The 20,887-nt window shown below is 30.1% G+C and overlaps 10 protein-coding genes across 12 annotated transcripts in view; 2 read left to right on the top strand and 8 right to left on the bottom strand.

Moving 5' to 3' along the window:
- LOC123013575 (adenylate cyclase type 6) overlaps positions 1 to 20,887 on the top strand; it is a 107,178-nt gene that overhangs the window by 52,538 nt on the left and 33,753 nt on the right. The window lies entirely within an intron of this gene.
- Positions 118 to 938, bottom strand: LOC123013581. The gene is made up of 3 exons (XM_044412195.1): positions 807 to 938; positions 533 to 759; positions 118 to 487 (listed from the first exon to the last, which is right to left on the bottom strand). Exons 1-3 carry the CDS (start codon positions 813 to 815, stop codon positions 148 to 150), a joined length of 576 nt encoding a protein of 191 aa, XP_044268130.1. The 5' UTR covers positions 816 to 938; the 3' UTR covers positions 118 to 147.
- LOC123013584 lies at positions 1,005 to 1,669 on the bottom strand. Its single transcript, XM_044412198.1, has 3 exons — positions 1,610 to 1,669; positions 1,340 to 1,560; positions 1,005 to 1,293 (listed from the first exon to the last, which is right to left on the bottom strand). Exons 1-3 carry the CDS (start codon positions 1,616 to 1,618, stop codon positions 1,005 to 1,007), a joined length of 519 nt encoding a protein of 172 aa, XP_044268133.1. The 5' UTR covers positions 1,619 to 1,669.
- On the bottom strand, positions 3,058 to 5,064 carry LOC123013578. 2 transcript variants are annotated; one of them, XM_044412191.1, is made up of 4 exons: positions 4,844 to 5,064; positions 4,571 to 4,800; positions 3,750 to 4,526; positions 3,559 to 3,701 (listed from the first exon to the last, which is right to left on the bottom strand). In XM_044412191.1, exons 1-3 carry the CDS (start codon positions 4,850 to 4,852, stop codon positions 4,100 to 4,102), a joined length of 666 nt encoding a protein of 221 aa, XP_044268126.1. In that variant the 5' UTR covers positions 4,853 to 5,064; the 3' UTR covers positions 3,559 to 3,701; positions 3,750 to 4,099. The 2 variants fall into 2 exon arrangements, with proteins under 2 accessions (XP_044268127.1, XP_044268126.1); XM_044412192.1 differs by lacking the exons at positions 4,571 to 4,800; positions 4,844 to 5,064 and adding an exon at positions 3,058 to 3,423 and having other exon boundaries at positions 3,475 to 3,701; positions 3,750 to 4,104.
- Positions 5,038 to 6,038, bottom strand: LOC123013579. The gene is made up of 3 exons (XM_044412193.1): positions 5,768 to 6,038; positions 5,471 to 5,709; positions 5,038 to 5,426 (listed from the first exon to the last, which is right to left on the bottom strand). The coding sequence occupies exons 1-3, from the start codon at positions 5,774 to 5,776 to the stop codon at positions 5,081 to 5,083; spliced, it is 594 nt and encodes a 197-aa protein (XP_044268128.1). The 5' UTR covers positions 5,777 to 6,038; the 3' UTR covers positions 5,038 to 5,080.
- On the bottom strand, positions 7,141 to 8,434 carry LOC123013577. The gene is made up of 3 exons (XM_044412189.1): positions 8,322 to 8,434; positions 8,006 to 8,271; positions 7,141 to 7,954 (listed from the first exon to the last, which is right to left on the bottom strand). Exons 1-3 carry the CDS (start codon positions 8,328 to 8,330, stop codon positions 7,519 to 7,521), a joined length of 711 nt encoding a protein of 236 aa, XP_044268124.1. The 5' UTR covers positions 8,331 to 8,434; the 3' UTR covers positions 7,141 to 7,518.
- Positions 10,130 to 12,742, bottom strand: LOC123013576 (probable cytochrome P450 28a5). The gene is made up of 5 exons (XM_044412188.1): positions 12,012 to 12,742; positions 11,723 to 11,960; positions 11,395 to 11,675; positions 10,735 to 11,351; positions 10,130 to 10,689 (listed from the first exon to the last, which is right to left on the bottom strand). The coding sequence occupies exons 1-5, from the start codon at positions 12,191 to 12,193 to the stop codon at positions 10,523 to 10,525; spliced, it is 1,485 nt and encodes a 494-aa protein (XP_044268123.1). The 5' UTR covers positions 12,194 to 12,742; the 3' UTR covers positions 10,130 to 10,522.
- Positions 13,959 to 15,003, bottom strand: LOC123013582. The gene is made up of 3 exons (XM_044412196.1): positions 14,713 to 15,003; positions 14,452 to 14,666; positions 13,959 to 14,404 (listed from the first exon to the last, which is right to left on the bottom strand). The coding sequence occupies exons 1-3, from the start codon at positions 14,719 to 14,721 to the stop codon at positions 14,083 to 14,085; spliced, it is 546 nt and encodes a 181-aa protein (XP_044268131.1). The 5' UTR covers positions 14,722 to 15,003; the 3' UTR covers positions 13,959 to 14,082.
- Positions 15,174 to 16,214, top strand: LOC123013583. Its single transcript, XM_044412197.1, has 4 exons — positions 15,174 to 15,223; positions 15,274 to 15,545; positions 15,599 to 15,834; positions 15,882 to 16,214. Exons 2-4 carry the CDS (start codon positions 15,513 to 15,515, stop codon positions 16,156 to 16,158), a joined length of 546 nt encoding a protein of 181 aa, XP_044268132.1. The 5' UTR covers positions 15,174 to 15,223; positions 15,274 to 15,512; the 3' UTR covers positions 16,159 to 16,214.
- Positions 16,996 to 17,831, bottom strand: LOC123013580. The gene is made up of 3 exons (XM_044412194.1): positions 17,747 to 17,831; positions 17,445 to 17,692; positions 16,996 to 17,401 (listed from the first exon to the last, which is right to left on the bottom strand). The coding sequence occupies exons 1-3, from the start codon at positions 17,759 to 17,761 to the stop codon at positions 17,077 to 17,079; spliced, it is 588 nt and encodes a 195-aa protein (XP_044268129.1). The 5' UTR covers positions 17,762 to 17,831; the 3' UTR covers positions 16,996 to 17,076.

The following is a 20,887-nucleotide window of genomic DNA, read 5'->3' as shown; positions in this document are numbered from 1 at the left end:
CTTGAGCAAGAGCAAACAGCACCCTGGAGGTGTTCCACTTGGTAAACCGTGACCGACTTGAAACTAATATCGACTAAAAGAGGAACGGCTTAAATAATTTCCAGATTTTTGCTCTTGTTGGTTTTAATGGATTATTTATTACTCAATTTAGCCAAGTGAGTTTCCTCCCACCAAAGAGCCCAGCACTGTCGACGAAATTTGTATTTTTGCTGGAGGTCGTCGATTGACATAAGTCCCGTTACCATCAATGGGTGGTTCGACTTCCTTTATGGTTGTTTCAGTCGTTGAAATATCAATTAGAAATTCGTGATACCCACTTTGGTCCAGTACATAACCAATAGTACGAATATAAAAACTTCCATTTTTTCGTTCAAAGTGTTCACCAAATTGGCCTTTAACTACTGGAAAACTCTCTAAATCGATGTGTTGCAATTCGGTTTGTTCATAACGACTATTGTAACTAAAATTGTCAGTCACAGTGCGAATCCTAAAACAGTTAATCAAAAAAAGAAAGTCTATAGTGTGTTTTTACCATATAGTGTAGTTTTCTTCATTCGCTGAAACGTTAAATCTGACTGAATGTGACAACAAGTCGTCATCTACTAAAATTTCAGGACCTGGCAAATTAAAAATTGTGTAATCTTTTGGGGGTCCGTATTTTGCTATTGTTGCATTGAGTACGCGCAAATCCTGTTTCGATGCAAAAAACTCATTTTCACCTTTACCAAAATGCGTGAAGAGATATAAATAAAAGATTAGCTACAAAATTTGGTTAAAATTTTGAGACATTTATAATTTGTACATACCAGTTTCATGTCGACTTGTGGACTGATCAAATATAAAATAAATCAAACCAGTTGAGAGCTTTGACATTACTTTACCTTGTGGTAAGTGCAAGAACCTTGCCAGACGAGGCTGGTTTTCACATAATTATTCTCTCTTGTATGAAACACAAATAAATAAGTGTTTGATAGTCAGTTTATTTATTCAAAATTTTACAAGTTTTAGCCGAGAGAATTGCCTCCTGTTAATGTGATAAGAACTGTGGACGAAATAGGAACGCCGCCACTTTCGAAGACTGGCAGTTCTTCTAAACTTTTAACAGCTGTAAAATCCAACAAAAATTGTCGAAAACCCCTCTCGTCGAGTATGTAACCAATAGTTCGAATATAAACTTGGCTACTATTTCCGAGAAAATGTTCCCCAAATTGGCCTTTAATGACTGGAAATTCTTCTATTATAGCTTCTTCGTAACGTGCATTGTAACTAAACTGTGGAGTTATTGTACGAATCCTGAAAAAATGAATAAAATCGTGTGAGATAAAAAATTGCGTTTTACCTCAAAGTGTAATTTTTCGTTTCATCATATTCTAATTTATTCTCGTGTAGATTTTTATTTTCATCAATTTCTATTTGTGGACCTGGCAAACCCAACTGTTGGTAGTCTTGTGGGGGACCATATTTTTCAATTGCTTCATTTAGGACAAGCAAATCTTCCGCTGTTGGGTCTTCTGCACAGTGAAGAAAAGCCACAAGAAAAGCTTCAAGTAGTAAACAAAACTGTAAATAATTTGTATTTTACAACAATTTGAAATAGAGTTAAAATTACTGAAATCATGTTGTTGCTTCATCGACAGAACAGATTATTACAGAGTTGCATCAACTTAAGTCACCTTGGGAAATTATGGATAATTTACATTAATTAAAATGTGACGGTATGTACAGGTGAGTTTAATAATTGTTCCCAAAGCTTATTAATATACAGGGTGTTTCAATGTTTTCAAAACTTTTTACCAAAATTGAATTAGACCATCCTTTCATGAGATATTATTCTAATAAAAATTTGCAAAAAAAAAACATGAAACAGGTTAATTTTGTTTTGAAAAGGGACATTTTTTGACGCAAGTTTGAAAGCACCTTCACTAATTTTTTAACCTCTTAACTCTAAAATGTCAAATAGCACCAACCACTAGTGATACAAAAAATGAAAACACTTTTAAAATGCTCCTTACAAGCTTTTTTCCAAAATGAAATGATTTTTATACATTCATAAAATATCGGCAAAAAATTAATCAGTCAGTCAGTCAAAGGAACTCAAGAACTATATTGCTATTTTTTAGATACTTACATTAAATTATAAGAAACGTTATTACCCCCTGTCCTTTAGTCCGATTATTTTGACAATAAAATAAAGAAATAAAAATAAGTTTGTTACAGTTTCAATAATACTTATAACAATATTAGTATGTTTCGTGTAATTTATTTTAATAGTTTTTATTAGAAGTAATTACTAATTAGAAACATTATTTTTTGCGAATATCTTATGAATAGATAATCCCATTCAACTTTAGAAAAGAGGTTCAAAGAACATTTTAAAAACACTTTTATTTGATCTGTCGCAAGTGAGTTGGTGTCATTTGAAATTTAGAAATTGAGGTGGGAAAAGTTAAAGAGGATGCTTTCAAAATTGTGTTAAAAAAAGTCTTTTTTAAAAACAAAATTAGCCTGTTTTGTTTCAGCGTTTTTGCCAAGTCATTTTAGTTTCTGAGATATTCGGGGTGGCTCGTTTTCATTGGAACACTCTGTACATACAAGGTGAATATAAAGTAAAAATAATAAATAATATAAATAAATTAAAGTAATATAAAAAATGTGATTTTATTTTGAGAACGATAGTTTGTTTTTGAGTTATGCGATTTTTGGTCAAAATTGCAATTTATGTAAAAATCTTTTTTTGTAAAAATTAAAAAAGTCGATAGTTGTAATCTTTAGATTATAAGAGAGAAAAATGGTTTTATAGTGGGTTGCCATTAAAAAAAATAGTTTCGAAAAATTTTATTCTTGATAAAACATTCACCATTTTTTCAAAAAATAAATAGTGTAAGCAAAAAACGTTTGGTTCCATACTTTTTATACACCTGGTATATTTATCATTTTAACCTTCACTCTTGTAATTTCAGCGTTGAAACCGATGATGGATATGAGATTACACATGTTGTTTATTTTTTACATTTTTCAATGTTTTTTTTCACATTTTTATTGGAAAGCGGAATTTTATGTAAAAAAATGACTTTTTATTAAAAACTTGTATTTTACTTCAAAACCAAAAATGCTACAATGTTACAATTGTGTTAGCCCAGTGTATTGCCTCCTGTTAATGTGATAAGAACTGTGGACGAAATAGGAACGCCGCTAATAATAAGAGCTGGTGTTTTCTGTAAGTGTTCTTTAACAGCAGTAAGATCCAACAAAAATTGACGAAAACCCTTCTCTTCGAGTATGTAACCAATAGTTCGAATATAAACTTGGCTACTATTTCCGAGAAAATGTTCCCCAAATTGTCCTTTAACGAGTGGAAATTCTTCAAATCTGCCTTCTTCGTAACGTGCATTGTAACTAAATTTAGGAGTTATTGCACGAATCCTGAAAAAATGATTAAATTCTTCTAAGATATGAAAAATAGTGTATTATTACCTCAAAGTGTAATTTTTCCTTTCATCAGATTCAAATTTATTCTCGTGCAGATTTTGGCCAATTTCTATTTGTGGACCTGGCAAACCCAATTGTTTGTAGTCTTGTGGGGGCCCATATTTTTCAATTGTTTCGTTTAAGACACGCAAATCTTCCGCTGTTGGCAGAAATTTCGGTTCTTCAGCACAGTGAAAAACGGCCCAAAGAGAAGCTTCAAGTAGCAAGCAAAACTGTAAATAATTCGTATTCATAACAATTCAAAATAGAGTTAAAATTACCAAAATCATGTTTAGTGTGGAACTCAACAGAGAATTACTGCGGAATTGCATCAACTTGATGGGAAATTTAATAATTTACATTAATTAAAATAATATATACAGAGTGACTACAGAAATTTTAAGTGAGTAAAGTAGTCTTATCTTGTCTTATACGAATGCTTTTTAATATTTATCCTTTTAACCTTCATTCTGGTAGTTTCAGCCTTGAATTGTCTTAAAGAAAGAATATCAAATTACTCATGTTGTTTATTTTTTACAAGTATTTTTAACATATTATGTAATGTTTTTGATGATGCATTAAAAATCTTTCGTTCATTTTTTTTATTTCAAAACTGAAAATGAAACAATTTCTAGCCCAGTGCATTGCCTCCTGTTAGTGTAGCAATCACAGTAGAAGAAATAGTTATTTTTTTACTCGGAGGACCACTGACACCCCCACCATATCTATCACCAAAAGAGGCACTATAGCCACCACCACCACCCAAAGTACTCTTAAAAATATAATCAACACCACAAAATGTTATTGGAGACTTGCTGTCTTCCTTCCTGTCTTCCTCCTTCATAATTGTGTTAGCAATAGAAAGATCAAGCAAAAATGGCCGATAACCATTTTCATCGACTTTGTACCCAATTGTCCGAATATAAAAACCTCCACTTTTTCTTTCAAAATGTTCCCCAACTTGACCTTTAATTTCCGGAAATTGATTGAAAGTCTCGGGCATTTTCACTTCTTCATAATTTCCAATATAACTAAAGTTGGGAGTAATCGTGCGTATTCTAAAAACTTGTTTGAAGTAAAAATATAAAGCAAATGTTTCAACCTCAAAGTATAATTTTCGGATTCGTCTTCGTATTCGAGCTTATTGTTGTAGGTGTATTTTTCATCATCAAGCGCAATTTTAGGTCCTGGAAAACCTAGTTGTTTGTAGTCTTGTGGAAGGCCATATTTTGCTATTGTTTCGTTTAGGACGCGCATATCTTCAGAGAATGGACCTGGTTCTTGGCCACATTGGGAAAGATGCACGGAGGAAAGTCCAAAAATTACGAAAAACTACTGGAACTATTTTTGATATAAAACTATTTTGAGTAATTACCAATTTCATGTTGTTTTGGTTGTGCTTCAATCGGGAGACTAAACACGATGCAGCGATGGATTTTTATATAATTATGATTAATTAATGTGTTTGTTACAAGAAAAACCGGACCGGTGTAATAAATTTTGTTTAAACATTAAAAATCAAGAAACTTTCCAATTTTTATCGAAAAGTTGACTAAAATAGGCACTAAAAAGGGATTAAATGACCATTTATTTGTCTCAATAATTACAAATTTTATGTTTTAGTCAGTGGGGTGAGTATTGTAGATGAAGCATTTGCGGTGCCACTGGGCCCGAGGAAAGTAGAACCAAGTCCATAATTACCACCACTGCAAAATGTTAAAGAAGGTCTAAAAGTCTTCTTTAAACTGGTTTCGGCTATAGTAAGATCCAATAAAAATGGCTGATAACCATTTTCATCGATTTTGTAACCAATTGTGCGAATATAAAAACCTCCACTTTTTCTTCCAAAATGTTTGGAAAATTGGCTTTTAATATCTGGAGGTTGATAGAAAGACTGTGGGATTTTCACTTCTTCGTAATGTCTGTTGTAACTCCAATAGGGGGTTATGGTACGCGTTCTAAAAATTAACTTGAGGGGCAGTAAAAAAGAACAAGTTTCTACCTCAAAGTGTAATTTCCGGAACCCTTAAGTTTTAGGTGATTCTTGTGGAGATATTTTTCTTCATCAAGGGCTATTTCGGGGCCGGGAAAACCCAGTTGTTTGTAGTCTTGAGGGGGGCCGTATTTGGCTATTGTGTCCTCTAGTACTCTTGTATCTTCAGAAGTGTCATCCAACGTGGTTGGTGTTGGGTCCTCGGCACATTGGCCAAAATACAGGAAAAAAATTATGAATAATATCAACTGCAATTAAACGAAATTAATTCGAGCGTCCATAATTTGAGGACTAAAGTAGAAATACCGATTTCATGCTGTCTTGAGTTGTTTCTGTTGGAAAACTAAACAGGTTTTTTTCAGTTGTTGCGTATCGGATTATGTTGTGATTAATTACGGGATGTACCTAATGATTGTTACTCCTGCGACTCTCAAAATTCAAGTTTAAACTCAAAATTCAAATTTTTAAAGTAATTTTTTATTGCAAGTAATTTGAAAACGTCCAAAGAATTTGTGAGAAGAAAACAAAACGTTCCATAAAAAACGTAGAGCTTTTTCTTAGAAATTTATATACAAAAAGTCGTTTTATTATTTGATATTTTATGATGATTTTATGATTAAAATATGCATAGAAAAATTAATTTTATTACAGTAACACAAATAGGAAAAAAGTAGAATAACCTAATGCAGTTTTTGTACAAAATCGGATTTTGTTGTATAAATAATTTATGCAAATTTCCCATAAACATTGTTATAACTAGTAAATATCCAAAAAAGTTTAAATTACTTGTCTCTTCAATTATTACCAAAATCTCCATACAAATCTAAAAAAATTATTACTTTAAAGTTGATCCATATAACGTTTTTTACATTTTTAGAGGTCTTAAAGACTCAAAAAAGTGCATAAAACGTTATTGGGTCAAGTTTAAAAAATTATATTTTTTTGAGTTTTTTAAAATGAGCAGTAGTAATGCTAGTTATTCCTGTCGACTCTCAAAATTCAAGTTTAAACTAGAAATTAGGATTTTAAAAGTAATTTTTTATTGCAAGTAATTTGAAAACGTCCAAACCAAAAGTTACAAAATGTACTGCTTTTTCTTAGAAATATATACAAAAAGTCGTTTTATTATTTAATAGTTGATGATGTGTATCATATGATTAAAAATACAGTTTTTGTACAAAACCGGATTTTGTTGTAAAAATAATTTATGCAAATTTCTCATAAACATTGTTTTAACTAGTAAATATAAAAAAAAAGTTCCAATTATTTGTCTCTTCATTTACTACCAAAATCTCTATACAAATCAAAAGAAAATTCACTCTAAAATTGATCCATATAATGTTTTTTACATTTTTAGAGGACTTAAAGACTCAAAAAAGTGCATAAAACGTTATTGGCTCAAGTTTAAAAAATTACAATTTTTTCAGTTTTTTAAAATGAGCACTAGTAATGATAGTTATTCCTGTCGACTCTCAAAATTCAAGTTTGAACTAGAAATTAAGATTTTAAAAGTAATTTTTTATTGCAAGTAATGTGAAAACATCCAAACTAAAAGTTCCAAAAAAATTTTGAGAAAAAAACAAAACGTTCCACAAAAAATGTAGTGCTTTTTCTTAGAAATCTATAAAAAAGTCGTTTTATTATTTGATATTGGATGATGAGTATCATATGATTTGAAATACACGTAGAAAAATTAATTTTATTACAGTAACACTTAAAATACAAATAGGAAAAAAGTAGCAATAACTAATGCGGTTTTTGTACAAAATCGAATTTTGTTGTATAAATAATTTATGCAAATTATAACTAGTAAATACACAAAAAAGTTCAAATTGCTTGTCCCTTCAATTATGTAATAATAATTATTACAATAAAGGAACCAATAACAGATATCATTGAAATGCAAAAAGATTGTAGATAGTTGTTATAAATTCCGAGTGAGAAAGCAAAATAAACTTAAGAATTAGTGACTCAAATCCAAAAAGTAAAAATTTTGTTATTTTTAGCACTTAAAAAATTCGCAGTTTCACCCCTTGTGGTTTCAAATATTCAAAAAGCTAGCCAAGGTTGCCTCCTGTCAACGTAGCGAGTACAGTAGAAGAAATGCTAATTTTTCCACTTGGTAGATTTGGTGAACCACCAAAACCACCAAATGAGCTACTAAAAGCAGTATTACTGCCAGGGGCACCATAACTTGGATAACCAGGACCACTAATGGTACTACCCACACCATTAACATTACTACAAAACGAAACAGAGGGTTGAGAAACTTGTTTTAGAGTTGTTTTGGCCACAGTCAAATCAAGCAAGAATTGTCGGTAACCATTTTCGTCAACTTTATAACCAATTGTACGAATATAAAAACCGCCACTTTTGCGCTCAAAATGCGTTGCAAATTGCCCTTTAATATCGGGGTTTTGCTTGAAGCTTTGGGGCATTTTTACTTCTTCGAAATGCCCGGTGTAACTGAAATAATCCGTTATTGTGCGTATTCTAAAAATTAAACAAGAAACTAGTGGGGAAAATTACCATTAAAATTTCTACCTCAAAGTATAATTCTCTGATCCCCCCTCATATTCTAGTTTATTTTTAAATAAGTCTTTTTCATCGTCAAGAAGCACTTTAGGACCTGGAAAGCCCAACTGGTTGTAGTCGTGTGGGGGGCCATATTTCGCTATTGTTTCTTTTAATACTCGGACGTCTTCAGGGATGTCGTCAGGTTTACTTGTTGGTGGTTGGAGTTTTGGAGGCGTTGGTTGGTCATCACAATTGCCAAAAGCAACAGAACACAATCCAAACAATAAACAAAACTAGAAATACTGGACACTAACACAAACTAATTGAAAAATAAAATTTTTACCAATTTCATATTGCTGTTCTGCTAGTTTCACTACAACTAAACAGTCGCTTCGGTCAAGATGAAACAGAGTTTATAACCTTGCGCCGGATTTTTTTATGTAAAACAAGATTTTATTATGAATGAGCCTAGAAATATACCGGGGGTTTTCGGAAAGTAAAGGTATATATAAATAAAAAATTATTTTTTAAAATAATTTTATACTGCAACTAAAAATTAAATTAAAAAATTATTTTAATTGATGTTTAATTAGTTATTTATTTACTAAGATAACAAGTAAATGGCCTTTTAAATGCCATAATTAAGTAAACAATATTATTATTAGGAATACCTAATAAAAATTATCTATTAGTAGGAATTAAAATGACCAAATCTAACCAGAGACTATTTAATATAACTCTTTAAAATATTGATACTTTTTTGATAAAGTTGTAAATGACAAATTAAATAATTTCATTATTAATTTTTATTCAATTCAACAGGTAGACTTTTGAACTCGTGGCAACCTTTACAAAAAAATCTGGTGTAAACATCACACGACTTTCCTTATCCTACTTATTTGGAAAACATCCTTACGACAATAATTTACTGTTGGAAATGCGAGTAGCAAACCTAAGGTTTTTTTAGTTCGGTGCCCATTATTATTTTAATTTTTTCACATTTTACTGTTTAATAAGGTATATTTCATGATTCGAAATATTTTTTTTTCTCATGAATTTATTGTATCTTCAACCGTATAATTTTACTGCCGACCTTTGGTCTTTGCGACCGATTTTTACCAATTGTTTCGTACCAAAATTCAAGTTTCTAGCTTATAGAATAAGGAAGGTTAAAAGAATATTTAAATTGAGCTATTGAGATGTTTATTGCAATCGCAAAGCAATTGTAACAAATTTGTTTTTGCTATTAATTGTTCATTTCAGTTATTTTATCAAAACTCAATTAATCATCAATTTTAATTTTTGTGTTTTGTGTATTAAAAAAAAATTCATAGCCACTGGAAAACTGTCTACGCTATTAATAAACAAATTATTACCAAAAAATACTTCTAACACAATAATATTTGCAAATCAGTTTTTGATACTAATAAAACAAACACTGTTATAGTAAGAAAAAAATTCCTACTACATGATAAATATTTATAATTTGTTTTTTTCTGTTTACTATAGTAAAATTAAATTGTCAAATATTTAGAAAATAGATGTGTTTGGATTGAATAAAAATGATTTAATATTATTTAATTTGACAACTGCAACTTTATTAAAAAATTAAGCTATGAATAAATTAAAGAGTTACGTTAATGTTAAATTGTCTCTGGTTAGATTTCATCATTTCTAATAATAGATGGTTTTTATTACGTATTACTACTTTAATTTTTATTCTGTTAACATCCCTTGTAGCTTAAATAACTGTATTCGTATCTTGCGATTGGAACTCCTAACTCACAAAACCTGTTTGTTGATGACACAACAGTTGCTGCAGTTTTTTAACAAAAAATTTGGACGCTCACTGAATTTTCAAATCTTTTAAACTCTAAACTATAAAACAATTTCAAATAGTCTTATTTTTATGCAAATTTCTTATTATTTATTAAAATAGTTGTAATAACCCAAAATATAGAAAATGACAGATAAAATCCATTGCGATGGATTTTTTACACAATCTCTCACAAATTGTTATTTATTGGAACAAGAAGGATGGAATATGGATTTTCAAAAATTACTTGTCTCAAGCCAACAGTTTTTAATAAAAAATTTATTACATTGGATATTATTAGTTACATATTTTATATTATAAATGTATGCCAATGCCATGATAATAACTAAATAAAAAATAATCTGGTCAATGAGAAAAAGAGGAATTACAATTTATGATTCTGGAAAATACTGGTGTTTTTTAACTTGAAATTGCATTTCAAAAATTGTGGAAGTAAATTATGAATTATCATTATGAGAAAATGGAATATTTGGTTGTTTGCAGTACCTAATTTGTAGCTTTGAAATTTTGATCAACAACTCTGTTTGGTTTTCTAAATTGGTGATTAATTTTTTACTGCTGGTTATAAAAGACCGTTACATTTCGGTATTATAGAAAACCAGTCCGCTAGAGAAACATAAAAAAATGAAAATACTTTGATCGCAAGAAATGTATTTTGTTTTCTTTTTTTGTATAATTTTTTTGTGGGGTTACAAGGTATTAAATTCTCACTCAATCTTCTTAAAGTCAAGCCAAAGACCCCCGATTGGTGTAATTAACACATTGGTGGGATCATACTTAAGCGGTAACTTAGTTTTTTTATTAAGAGTTAATTCAAAATTCTTGATGATATAAGCCAATCCCACTTTAATTTGCAACAACCCAAATCGTTGTCCTAAAATTTTTATTTTATTTTACGAAAACTGTTTTTTTTTCAAACCTAAACAGGCCCTTGGTCCTTCTCCAAAGGGCATATAGGTGCACTTTTTAATATTTTCCCGGTTTTTGCCGAGAAACCTTTCAGGATGAAAACTTTCTGGATCCTCAAAATGTTCCTCATCACGTTGAAGTGCTAGCATGGGTATGATAATGGGAGTCCCCTTTTCAATAACAAGAGGCTTGTTGGTTTCTTTTAGTGTCCAAGTGAAGTTTTTTGTGCACAACTTCTGCAACGAGTGAATTGGAGGTTGGATTCGAAGAGTTTCTTGTATAACAGCCTCTAGATATGCCAAATCTTGCACTACTTCGTAGGGCAAATTATTGTTATTTTTCTCAAACGCTTTTGTTACTTCGTCTCTCAGTTTTGATTGAGGGTCTGGATTGACACTTAGTTGGTACAAAACAAAACTCAGTACCATTGCACTGGTCTCAGAACCATCACCAAAAAATCCAGCCGCGTGGGCTGTGACGTCAAGATCGGTAAAACCCTCGCAAGTTTGCTTCAATTGACTTAAAATGTGCATAAAATCGTTGCGGACGATGTTGTTGTCTTTTCGATATTTCAAAGCATCGGATACTAAATTGGTGAGCTTTTTTTCGACCGATTTTGTAACAAATCTGAAGCAAAAACTGAAAAATTGTAACAAAATTTTAGTTCTACCTCAAGGGAAATATTTTGGTGATGGGGGGAAACAGTGTTGCTAAAAAGATCATAATCACTCCGTAACTTCCAGGCGACAAAAACTCTTTTGATAGTTTTCGAAATTCGCTATTTTCCTCCTCAAAACATTTCCCTTCGATGCCAAATACAGCGTCTCCCACGTTGTTCAAAGTAAATCGAAGGCTCAATTCTTTGGCTTCATAGCTCGTCTCTGGTACTCTCTGGAGAAACTCTACCATTTTTTTAGCATTGGTTTCCAAATAGGAATACAACCATTTCATCTGAGAATTTTAAATGTTATTAAAAAAAATGGTTTTGTAAATTTTACTTTTCCGCTTGTGAATCCGGGAGTTAGTTGCCCCCTCACAGTTTTCCATTCGTCCCCTCTCAACGCAAAAGGATTTCGTCCAAAAAGTGGGTCGTGTTTTTTGTCAACATCGATATCATTGTCTCGGAAATGTTGGAAGGATTTTATTGTAATTTCTTTGAGTAATTCAGGGTCACGGACTAAAAGGATCGGAGTTTCTGATCTGAATAAGCCGACAACGCTCGCATTTTTGTACTTTCTGAATGAAAAGCAAATAAAAACAACACATGGAAAATGATGAAAAGCATACCTGTAGATTTCCGTGTAGATTTCGCCCGGAGATGCTTGCAAGATGAAAGATTTTCCGACATTTCCCACAAGGAATGACGGTTTGGGGCCAACTACGCCACGTTTTTCCCAATATTCATGGTTTTTTTTTACCAAAAAATAGCAAATTGTGCAAACGAGGATGAACAATACTATAGGTATCATTGCGGGTTTAATTCTGCGACTCTATCTAGCAATATGTATTACATAGAGAGGAAGGTCAATTTAATTCGGTTGTAAATAAATACTATTGGATAAATTATGACATGACACATTATGTCTTTACTCGGGGTTCAATTAGGATATCTATGCTTAAACTATTTTTCGCTATCTATATACAGGATGTTTTAGAAATTACGCAACTTTAAACGAGAATTGTTCTAATAAATAACAATAATAAAAAGCCAACAGGAAACGAAATAAAAATTGTGAATTGACAATAATAAATTAGCTCTCAATTTTTGTTACTTTTTTTAAGAATTCGATTTTTTATGTAAAATTTTTCGAATATCCGATGAAACACTGAATATACAGAAATAAAATGCATTTCACAACCGCAAGAAAATGTATTTTGTGTTGCATATTATTTTTGTAGAAAATTAGAAGTGTTGGGAGCTCTAACAATAATGTTTATCTAAAATTTTGTTTATAACCATCGGTTAGGTTCTGCTCAGTAAAAATATTTTTAAGATGGCAGCACTTCCTGTTACACCGGAAGTGGATATCAACTTCTTTATTTTAAATATCTAGAAAGGTGTGTTTTTTATTGCGTTTTTTGGTTTTATTAGCCTTCCCTATACCTAAGTTTAACCGTTTTCGAAATATTTAGACTTTTTTTAAATTTTTGGATTGGAATCTTCCTATTCAAAAATCGATAACTCTACCATTTTTTTGTTGAACATCGTCAAAGCTTCGTTAAGATGAGAAAAACGATTTTTTCAGTTTTCTTTTACAATTTTGCATTAGTTAAATTTGAAAAAAAATTTCGAAAAACAATTCAAAATTATTTTTTTTGTTTTTTCTGTATTGTTTCTTAAAATTTACGAATTTAAGAAAATCTAAAACATTTTTTTGATTTTTTTTCAAAAATTAAGCAGTTCACAAATTTTCAAAAACATAATCAAAAAACAAATTTTGTTCAATTTTTTTTTATTTTGAGTAAATAACTAATGCAGAATTGTAAAAAAATGTTTTTTTCATTTTGATGGAGATTAGGCAATGTTCAGAAACAACATGTGCAATTGTTCCTTTAAAACAAAACCATAAAATTTTAGAATTAGTTTTTCTTGTGCTATTACTTAGAATTGCGTGATAACCGTAGCACAGAAAAAATATTTGCCAAAAGATCTCGAAACTAGAAACTAAAAGCTTCAAAATGGTTTTTTCTAAATTTAGATACGACCATTAATCGATGAGTTACAGCCTTTTAAAAATCGACAAAAAAATTGTGAAAATTTTTTGTTCCTTTAATTTTTTGGAATGCGAAAACTAAAAAGTTAAAATAACTTAGAAATCCTTAAATTTAGGTATAGGGAATATTGATACAGATCGATGCAAAATTAAATTCTCTTTCATTCAGTGAATAAAAAATTGGGGCCTTCCATTTGAGGTATTTGAAGTTTCCCAGACGCAACCTTATTTTTGTGGTTTGTTAATTATTTTTCCAATTTAAAATATATGAAAGAAAAGATTTAACCTTTCTTTTTCATATGCCCAAACACGATTCCAAAATAATTAAAAATGGTAGAGTTATCGATTTCTGGAGAGGAAAATGCAAATTAAAGAAATTTCAAAAAGGTCCAAACGCAATTAAAAACATAACTTTCTGTTGAAAATAACCCATTTCCGGTGTAACCAGAAGTGCTGCCATCTTGAAAACATTTTCATTGTGCGGGATCTAAACGATTATGGTTATGTTTCAAAAACTTACTTACTGTTACATTTATTTTTCTAACTTTTACATTATTAATAATATAAATAAATAATTGTTCCACGTGTGGTTTAGTTTGCAGTGTTAATAAAATTGAAGTTATCACAATATTTCGCTTTTTGAATCAACCCAAACTATTTCCTCCGGTTAAAGTAATGAGGACAGTTGTTGAAATTCCCTTTTCACCCTTTGGTCCTCCGCGATAAATAACGGTTTCGTTATAAACAGTTTCATCTTTGTAAGTGGATAAATCTATCAAAAACGGTTTGTAACCATCCTCATCAGCGGTGTAACCAATCGTTCTTATATAATAGCCCCCATTTTTTCGTTCAAATCGTTCAGTATATTGTCCTTTTACTTTCAAAATCGTTTTATTGTCAATTTCCTGTAATTCACCGGCTTCGTAGCGTTCGAGGTATGCCAGCTGATTCAATTTTGTGTAATACCTAAAGCAGTTTATTTAGTTACAAGAAGGTTACATTTTTTCACTTACTTGAAACTGTATTTTCCAGGATTGTTGCTGAAATCAATGTCTAAAGGGATTTTTTCTAAATCTTTCTTTGTAAATTCGGGTCCAGGTAAGTCGTTTAAAAGTCGCGGAGTGCCAAACAATAGGATGCTTTGTTTCAACATTTGCCGGTCTTCTTCGTCCATTATTTCTTCACACAAACAAAAGTGTGATAAAGCGTACAAATTGACAATGATCATCTATAAAAAAAATGTTGGTGCAATTATTTTTGTTTATGTTTCTTACCAGTTTCATGATGCATTCTGTTTTAAATGTTAATGAATGAAAACAACAAGTTGTAACGCAAGATTTCACTCAAGATTCCACTCTCTGTTTACGGCAAGTAAATTATTGTAAAAATTTTACTACGTGTGGCCTTCATGGTCGCAACCTTTCTTAATTAAATATAAATATACACTCATTGTAGGTAAATTGACATAAATTGCAGTTTGCAATTTTTTTTATCCAGGTAAGTAGGTATTAACATTTTCGAAAAAATTAATTTGAAATGAAGATAAGTGTTACCTGGTGTTTGACTTGGCAAAATCACATGATGCAATGAAATTATTACAAAGAAACAAATTGAGAATAAATAAAAGAAGTTTTTGCATCAAAAACAGGTTTTTAAAAGGTTATTGCTTTTGCTATTTGCGAATCTGTAATATTTTGAATGTTTATCGTTTCATATTTTAATTGTCTTCGATTGAAAAGGTTAAAGTGGTGACTGTTATCTTATAAATATGTTCTTGTATAAATGGTAATGAATAATGATTCTAAAAATATAAGTAATAACTATTCATTTTTTAGAATAAGTAATGTTGTTGTGCTATGAAAGAAATAAAAGTCTTGATTCGAATTGTACACTTTTAAAGTCGTAGTTTTGTTATTAATTAAATTAACTGGACCAATAAACCACAGAGTTATTATTTATTTAAATACAACATAAATATAATGTTAAAAATTTGGAAACTTCTATTTGCATATTGACACCTTTAACCTTCATGTAGCTTAAAACCGCTTGTCTTATTTGTTAAAATCAGTTTATAATGGGTTTTGATGGAATCATCGTCATGAAACTGGTAAATAATTATTTTATTTTGATCTTATTTAATAAAAAGTAATAAATTTTTAGCGTTTCATAGTTTTGACTTGTTTTCTCCTCTCTCTAACTCACGGAAGACCAAATCATTCCGTTTCACAAGAGCAATTAGCTCGTGTGCATGAAGAAGCTATTATCCATTTTGGTCCTCCTAAAGATTACACAAATTTAGACATTCCTCCAATTAAAGGTTATTTTGATGAACCAGATAATGAGCATCCTTATCGTTTTAATTTCACCAATGATGGTTCAGGAAATTATTATTTTGGGTGAGAGAGTAGAGAGAAAGTAACAACATATTTTTTAAATATTTTAGTTTTGATACTTTTGTTCTGATGCGTTATGAAATTGGAGAATTGAAAAACGTAGACACTGATAATGAAATTCAGTCTGTTAGAGGACAATACCAAGACAGATATGTCAATGAAGATGGGGTTCATATCGTACGAACAATTGGTTACGTAGCTGATGAAAATGGTTATCGACCTTTTTTGATAGGGTTATCTTTTGTGTTATCTACAGCATCTGAACCGAAAAAAGGGCTTTCTTCTGCTGCTTTGGGGAGTTTGATCGGAGGAAATAGTCTGGGATAGTTTGGTTGTTTTGAATAAACAAAAACAATTAAAAAAAATACGTTTGAAACCATGAAAAAAAAGTTTTTTATTTTTTCAATAAATGGATTTGTTTCTTTTTTTGGAAACAAAAACGTTTTCCCGATATTTCTTCGTGTTTATAAAATTATTGTTGCGCAACAAAGTAATTTTTTGTTCTTGCACCTTTTCATCTCTATCATACAGCACGACACTACTTTTTTAGACGACTCTTTGGAAGAATTTTGAGAAAATCGCGATTGAAATTCTGAATTCTGTTCTGGGTTTTAAATTTGGATTCTACATAAAAAAGTCAGGAAAGTTCACTTTTATGAAGAAAGTCAAAAGTTCAAATAAAAACATTGTAAAACAACCAAAAAAGACAACATTTAGAAACTCCACGACAGATTTTCACAAAATTTCAAAAAATAAAAAAACAATTCTGGGTAATTTTAGAGTTCCTATATTAGGAATAAGAATAGGAACTCTAGGTAATTTGACCAAGTTGAAAAAACTCGTATTTCTATACTAACCCCTTCAAATAAAAATTTAAATTAAAGTATTTTTACATTCTTGTACCATTTCCATTTCTTCTCTATCATCCAGCATCAAACTACTTTTTTGAACGACTCTTTGGAAGAATTGTGCAAAAATCGTGATTGAAATTCTAAATTCCGTGTTCGAATAAAGAATAAAAATCGATTTTTTTTGATAGGGTTATCTACAGTATCTGAATCGAAAAAAAGGGATTTCTTCTGCTGCTTTGGGGAGTTTGATCCGAGGAAACAGTCTGGGATAGTTTGGTTGTTTTGAATCAACAAAAACAATAAAAAATACGTTTAAAACCTACAAAAAAAGTTTTTTATTAATAAATGGAATTATCGTTTGTTTCTTTTTTTTTGGAAAGCAAATTTTTTTTTATCAGCCCAGATTTCCTCCTAATAACGTTGTTATGACAGTGGATGAAATCGCAATTTTTGGCCCCATTGGCGCTCCCACTAAATGGGCAATTGCAGGAACCAACTTGTATGTAGTTTTGACTTTTGAAAGGTCTAGTAAAAACGGTTGGTAACCATTTTGGTCGGCTGCATATCCAATAGTTCTAATATAAAATATGTCTTCCGCTACTTGAATTTTTTCAGAAAATTGTCCTCGAACTGTTTGAATTGTTTCATTACCAATTGTCTTCAATTCGCCAACTTCGTAGCGTCCCAGATAGGCAAATTTGTCCTCTTTCGAAAAAAACCTGAAGTCTTGTTATTTCTATCTTTGAATAAAAAAAAACTCACTCAAAAGTATAATTTCCCGTTCCACTATTATTAAATTTAACTTGTGTGGATACATCATCTAGAAAGCTTCTAGTTAGTTGAGGGCCTGGCAAATTGAGGGTAGTTGTAGATCGTGGCGAGCCATAAAGTTTTACACTTTCTTCAAGAATTTTCCGATCTTCTTCTACTTCAATTTCACTGGATTTAGTCTCATTTTTCTCAACTAAGATGAAGCAAACAAATACCAAATACAGTTCCACTGTGAGTAACTAAAATTTTTAAATGCCTTATTTTAAATTATTACCAGTTGGCTCACTTCTTACCAGTTTCATTAGCATCTCAATCACTCAACTCACAAAAATTAAAAGCCTTGAATGAAAGGAAGATCAGTTTGTGTATAAATGTCAGTTGATTCAGCAATAACACTAACAGTGAAAGGAATTATAATATAATTATATAAATAATTATAAATTACTCAAAATTAACATAATTTTAAATAGGAGGAAAAAAAAGGAAATAAATGCAAGACGTTTTGTCGTTTTTTTTAAGCGTTTTATTTTATTTTGTATTAAAAATGTTTGGAAATAAGTAAAACAAGTAGTTTGGGAAATAAGCCTATGGCATAAGACAATGTTTCGTTCAGGAGTTATTCAATTTTCAACATATCCTTGAAACTGAAGACTAAAAACTAAAAAGTGTTTTATTAAAAAAAAAAATAATTATTTTAAATGATTTTCAGCGGTAAGAAAAAAAGTTTTCTTGTCATGTGACCTACATAGTTGTTAACCTTTAACAGGGAGCGTGGCATCTTTTACTTTAGCGTCTTATGTTTCTGAAAATGCTCACTTTAGACCTTTGATATCTGTTTCATATCTGTTTTCAAATAAACAATTATTAGGAACGAAGTAAAACAAGTTTTATTTTCCTTATTTTTAGAATAACTTAATTTTATTTGGGTAGTCAAGAAGAGACAAAAACTTTGAACTTTCTATAATGGTTTTTTGATTATGAAATGATTTTTGAATAAATAAAGTTTCAGGATAGAAAAAAATATGGTTCCATTGGAGAAAAAAAGTTGTTTTCCTTTATCTGAAGAAAATCGGTTCCCATTGTTTTGTATCACTATTAATTAATATTAAAACAAAATTGCTCAGGAAAAGATTACCATAAAGTCACACTTCTTCATTAAACTTTTTAATCTCCAAATTAAGTAAACCAAAATGCTGTTTTTAAGTTGGCGAATAACATTTTGGACAAAGAGCATCTTTCTCTCACAATTTATGTCATTATTTTGCTTAATTTAATAAATTTAGAATATTTCTCAGCGAAAAACTTAAAAAAATTGTGAGATTTTGCACAAATAATATGCTGAAAAATTGGTAAATTAAGTTTGAAATACGATTTTTTGCATGTTTCAATAGAATCAGAGCATTTTTCACCGAGCAAATTGCTAAATTCACAAAATTACCAAAACACATGAAAATTCAAAAATTATAACTGGAACTAAGTTATTTGTGCTTTTTCAATGAATTTGAAATATTGTTTGCTGAAACACTTAAACATTAAAAGATTTTTTCAACATAAAGCGAAATTTATTTATTTTTTGCTAAATTTAATAAATTTAGGATATTTTTCAGTCAAGAATTTTCAGTTTGTGAGATTTTGCACAAAAAATGCGAAAAAATTGATAAATTAGGTTTAAAATACCTTTTTGTTTTTTGGTATTTTAATAGAATCAGAGCATTTTTCTGCGAGCAAATTACTAAATTCAGAAAAATTACCTAAACACATGAAAATTCAAAAATCACAACTGGAAATGCGTTATTTGTGCTTTTTTTCAATGAATTTGAAGTGTTTTTTGCTGAAAAATTGAAACATTAAAAGACTTTCAAAATAAACCAAAATTTATTCTTTTTTTGGTTAATTTAATAAATTTAGGATATTTTTCAGTCAAAAATTAAAAAAAATTGTGATTTTGCACAAATAGTGCTGAAAAATTGGTAAATTAAATTTGAAATACGTTTTTTTTTTGCTTATTCCAATAGAATCAGAGCATTTTTCAGCGAGCAACTTACTAAATTCACAAAAAAAAAATACCAAAGCAAAGATAAAAATTCCAAAAATCATAATTGGAAATACGTTATTTGTGTTTTTTTTTTTTTTCAATAAATTTGAAGTGTTTTTTGCTGAAAAACTCTAACATCCAAAGACTATTATTTAATTTTTAACATAAAAAATTCAGTCCCAAAAAACACTGAAAGTGTTTGATTTTGTAAAAAACCACTCGTAAATTAAAAAATACAATTTCGACTAAAAAGAAATACAAAATCATACAAGTGCAAAAAATATTCAACACGGAAAAGTGCAATTCACTGATTTCCACTTCTGGTAATGTCACTTCAATTTTGTGTTTTCCTAGATCAAAAGCTTTTCTCCTATTAAATATCACAAACTCAGTTTAGTTTGAATTTCCTTCTCTAATGAGAGAGTTGAATAAACAAAACAGCTCCGGATTTAGCATAAAACTTAACAAAGGCTGTAATTCGGTCCTGATTAGTTAAAGTAGTTTGAAATGGTTAAAGTCAAACTTATTACTTCAGGTTATCAAGATTCTCAATCGACAATATGTAATTAAAAACTTGACACAATTTTCCTAAAAATTCTCTTCTTGCTGTGCTCCTGACGTTATTTCCTTAACGATTCATTATATTTTTTTTTACATAAAGCTCAGATGTTCTCACCAGAAGTCGCTTGTTATCTCCAAAAAACATGAATGAGTTGTTTCTTTTGTGTCACACATAACAGGATCGATTATATAAAAACAAAATCTCCAAAAGATTTCTTTTTATTTTCAGAAAAGCTCATGAGTATAAAACGTAATACTTTGTCTAGCGAAATTAACAAACTGCACGTGCGCATCTTGCCTGCTCCTTTGTGTATAATTAAATGAGGTGATAAAAGACAATTTGTCTCGGAGAACTACTTTCGCAATCTTTGCTGTCTTTTGTGTAATTAAATTTTAAACTGAAATCGCATTACATCAAAGGAGAGCAAAAAGCGCAATAAGACGATGATGGTCTTGCGAACAATGCGTTTCCTTAAGTACTTTTTATTACCTTGTTTAACACTCTTGAAATTTAATTGCAGGTGGGGATTTAAGCTTGAGGAAAAAATACACAAGTGCAGGGAATTTCAGGAATCTGAAATTAATTTCGGAATTCAGACAATAGCGAATTACTCTTTGTACGTTTTAAAGACGAGGAATTTCACATATTACATATTAAAAATATAAGGGAAATAGAATTAGAGCATTTTCCAGCAAGGAACTTATTACTAATTCACAAAAAATTTTACCAAAACAAAGATGAAAATTCCAAAATTATAACTGGAAATGCGTTATTTGTGCTTTTCTTAAAAAAAATTACCAAAACAAAGATGAAAATTCCAAAATCATAACTGGAAAT

Source organism: Tribolium madens, unplaced genomic scaffold (genome assembly GCF_015345945.1).
Source record: "Tribolium madens isolate multiple individuals breed KSU strain unplaced genomic scaffold, Tmad_KSU_1.1 Scaffold_96;HRSCAF=242;Tcas5.2_LG5, whole genome shotgun sequence".
Taxonomy (NCBI): domain Eukaryota; kingdom Metazoa; phylum Arthropoda; class Insecta; order Coleoptera; family Tenebrionidae; genus Tribolium; species Tribolium madens.
This window is presented reverse-complemented; position numbering and strand designations above follow the sequence as displayed.

Excerpts from the sequence above, each read along its gene's own strand:
- LOC123013581 (XM_044412195.1), bottom strand. Across the intron at positions 488-532 it reads GAAGAAAACTACACTATATG|GATTCGCACTGTGACTGACA; the intron begins GTAAAAACACAC and ends TAACTGTTTTAG.
- LOC123013584 (XM_044412198.1), bottom strand. Across the intron at positions 1,294-1,339 it reads ACGAAAAATTACACTTTGAG|GATTCGTACAATAACTCCAC; the intron begins GTAAAACGCAAT and ends TCATTTTTTCAG.
- LOC123013578 (XM_044412191.1), bottom strand. Across the intron at positions 4,527-4,570 it reads TCCGAAAATTATACTTTGAG|AATACGCACGATTACTCCCA; the intron begins GTTGAAACATTT and ends ACAAGTTTTTAG.
- LOC123013579 (XM_044412193.1), bottom strand. Across the intron at positions 5,427-5,470 it reads TCCGGAAATTACACTTTGAG|AACGCGTACCATAACCCCCT; the intron begins GTAGAAACTTGT and ends GTTAATTTTTAG.
- LOC123013577 (XM_044412189.1), bottom strand. Across the intron at positions 7,955-8,005 it reads TCAGAGAATTATACTTTGAG|AATACGCACAATAACGGATT; the intron begins GTAGAAATTTTA and ends TTTAATTTTTAG.
- LOC123013576 (XM_044412188.1), bottom strand. The coding sequence starts at position 12,193 with ATGATACCTATAGTATTGTTCATCCTCGTTTGCACAATTTGCTATTTT. Across the intron at positions 11,961-12,011 it reads ATCTACACGGAAATCTACAG|AAAGTACAAAAATGCGAGCG; the intron begins GTATGCTTTTCA and ends CTTTTCATTCAG. Across the intron at positions 11,676-11,722 it reads CCGGATTCACAAGCGGAAAA|ATGAAATGGTTGTATTCCTA; the intron begins GTAAAATTTACA and ends TAAAATTCTCAG.
- LOC123013582 (XM_044412196.1), bottom strand. Across the intron at positions 14,405-14,451 it reads CCTGGAAAATACAGTTTCAA|GTATTACACAAAATTGAATC; the intron begins GTAAGTGAAAAA and ends AAACTGCTTTAG.
- LOC123013583 (XM_044412197.1), top strand. The coding sequence starts at position 15,513 with ATGGGTTTTGATGGAATCATCGTCATGAAACTG. Across the intron at positions 15,546-15,598 it reads GAATCATCGTCATGAAACTG|CGTTTCATAGTTTTGACTTG; the intron begins GTAAATAATTAT and ends ATAAATTTTTAG. Across the intron at positions 15,835-15,881 it reads TCAGGAAATTATTATTTTGG|TTTTGATACTTTTGTTCTGA; the intron begins GTGAGAGAGTAG and ends TAAATATTTTAG.
- LOC123013580 (XM_044412194.1), bottom strand. Across the intron at positions 17,402-17,444 it reads ACGGGAAATTATACTTTTGA|GTTTTTTTCGAAAGAGGACA; the intron begins GTGAGTTTTTTT and ends ACAAGACTTCAG.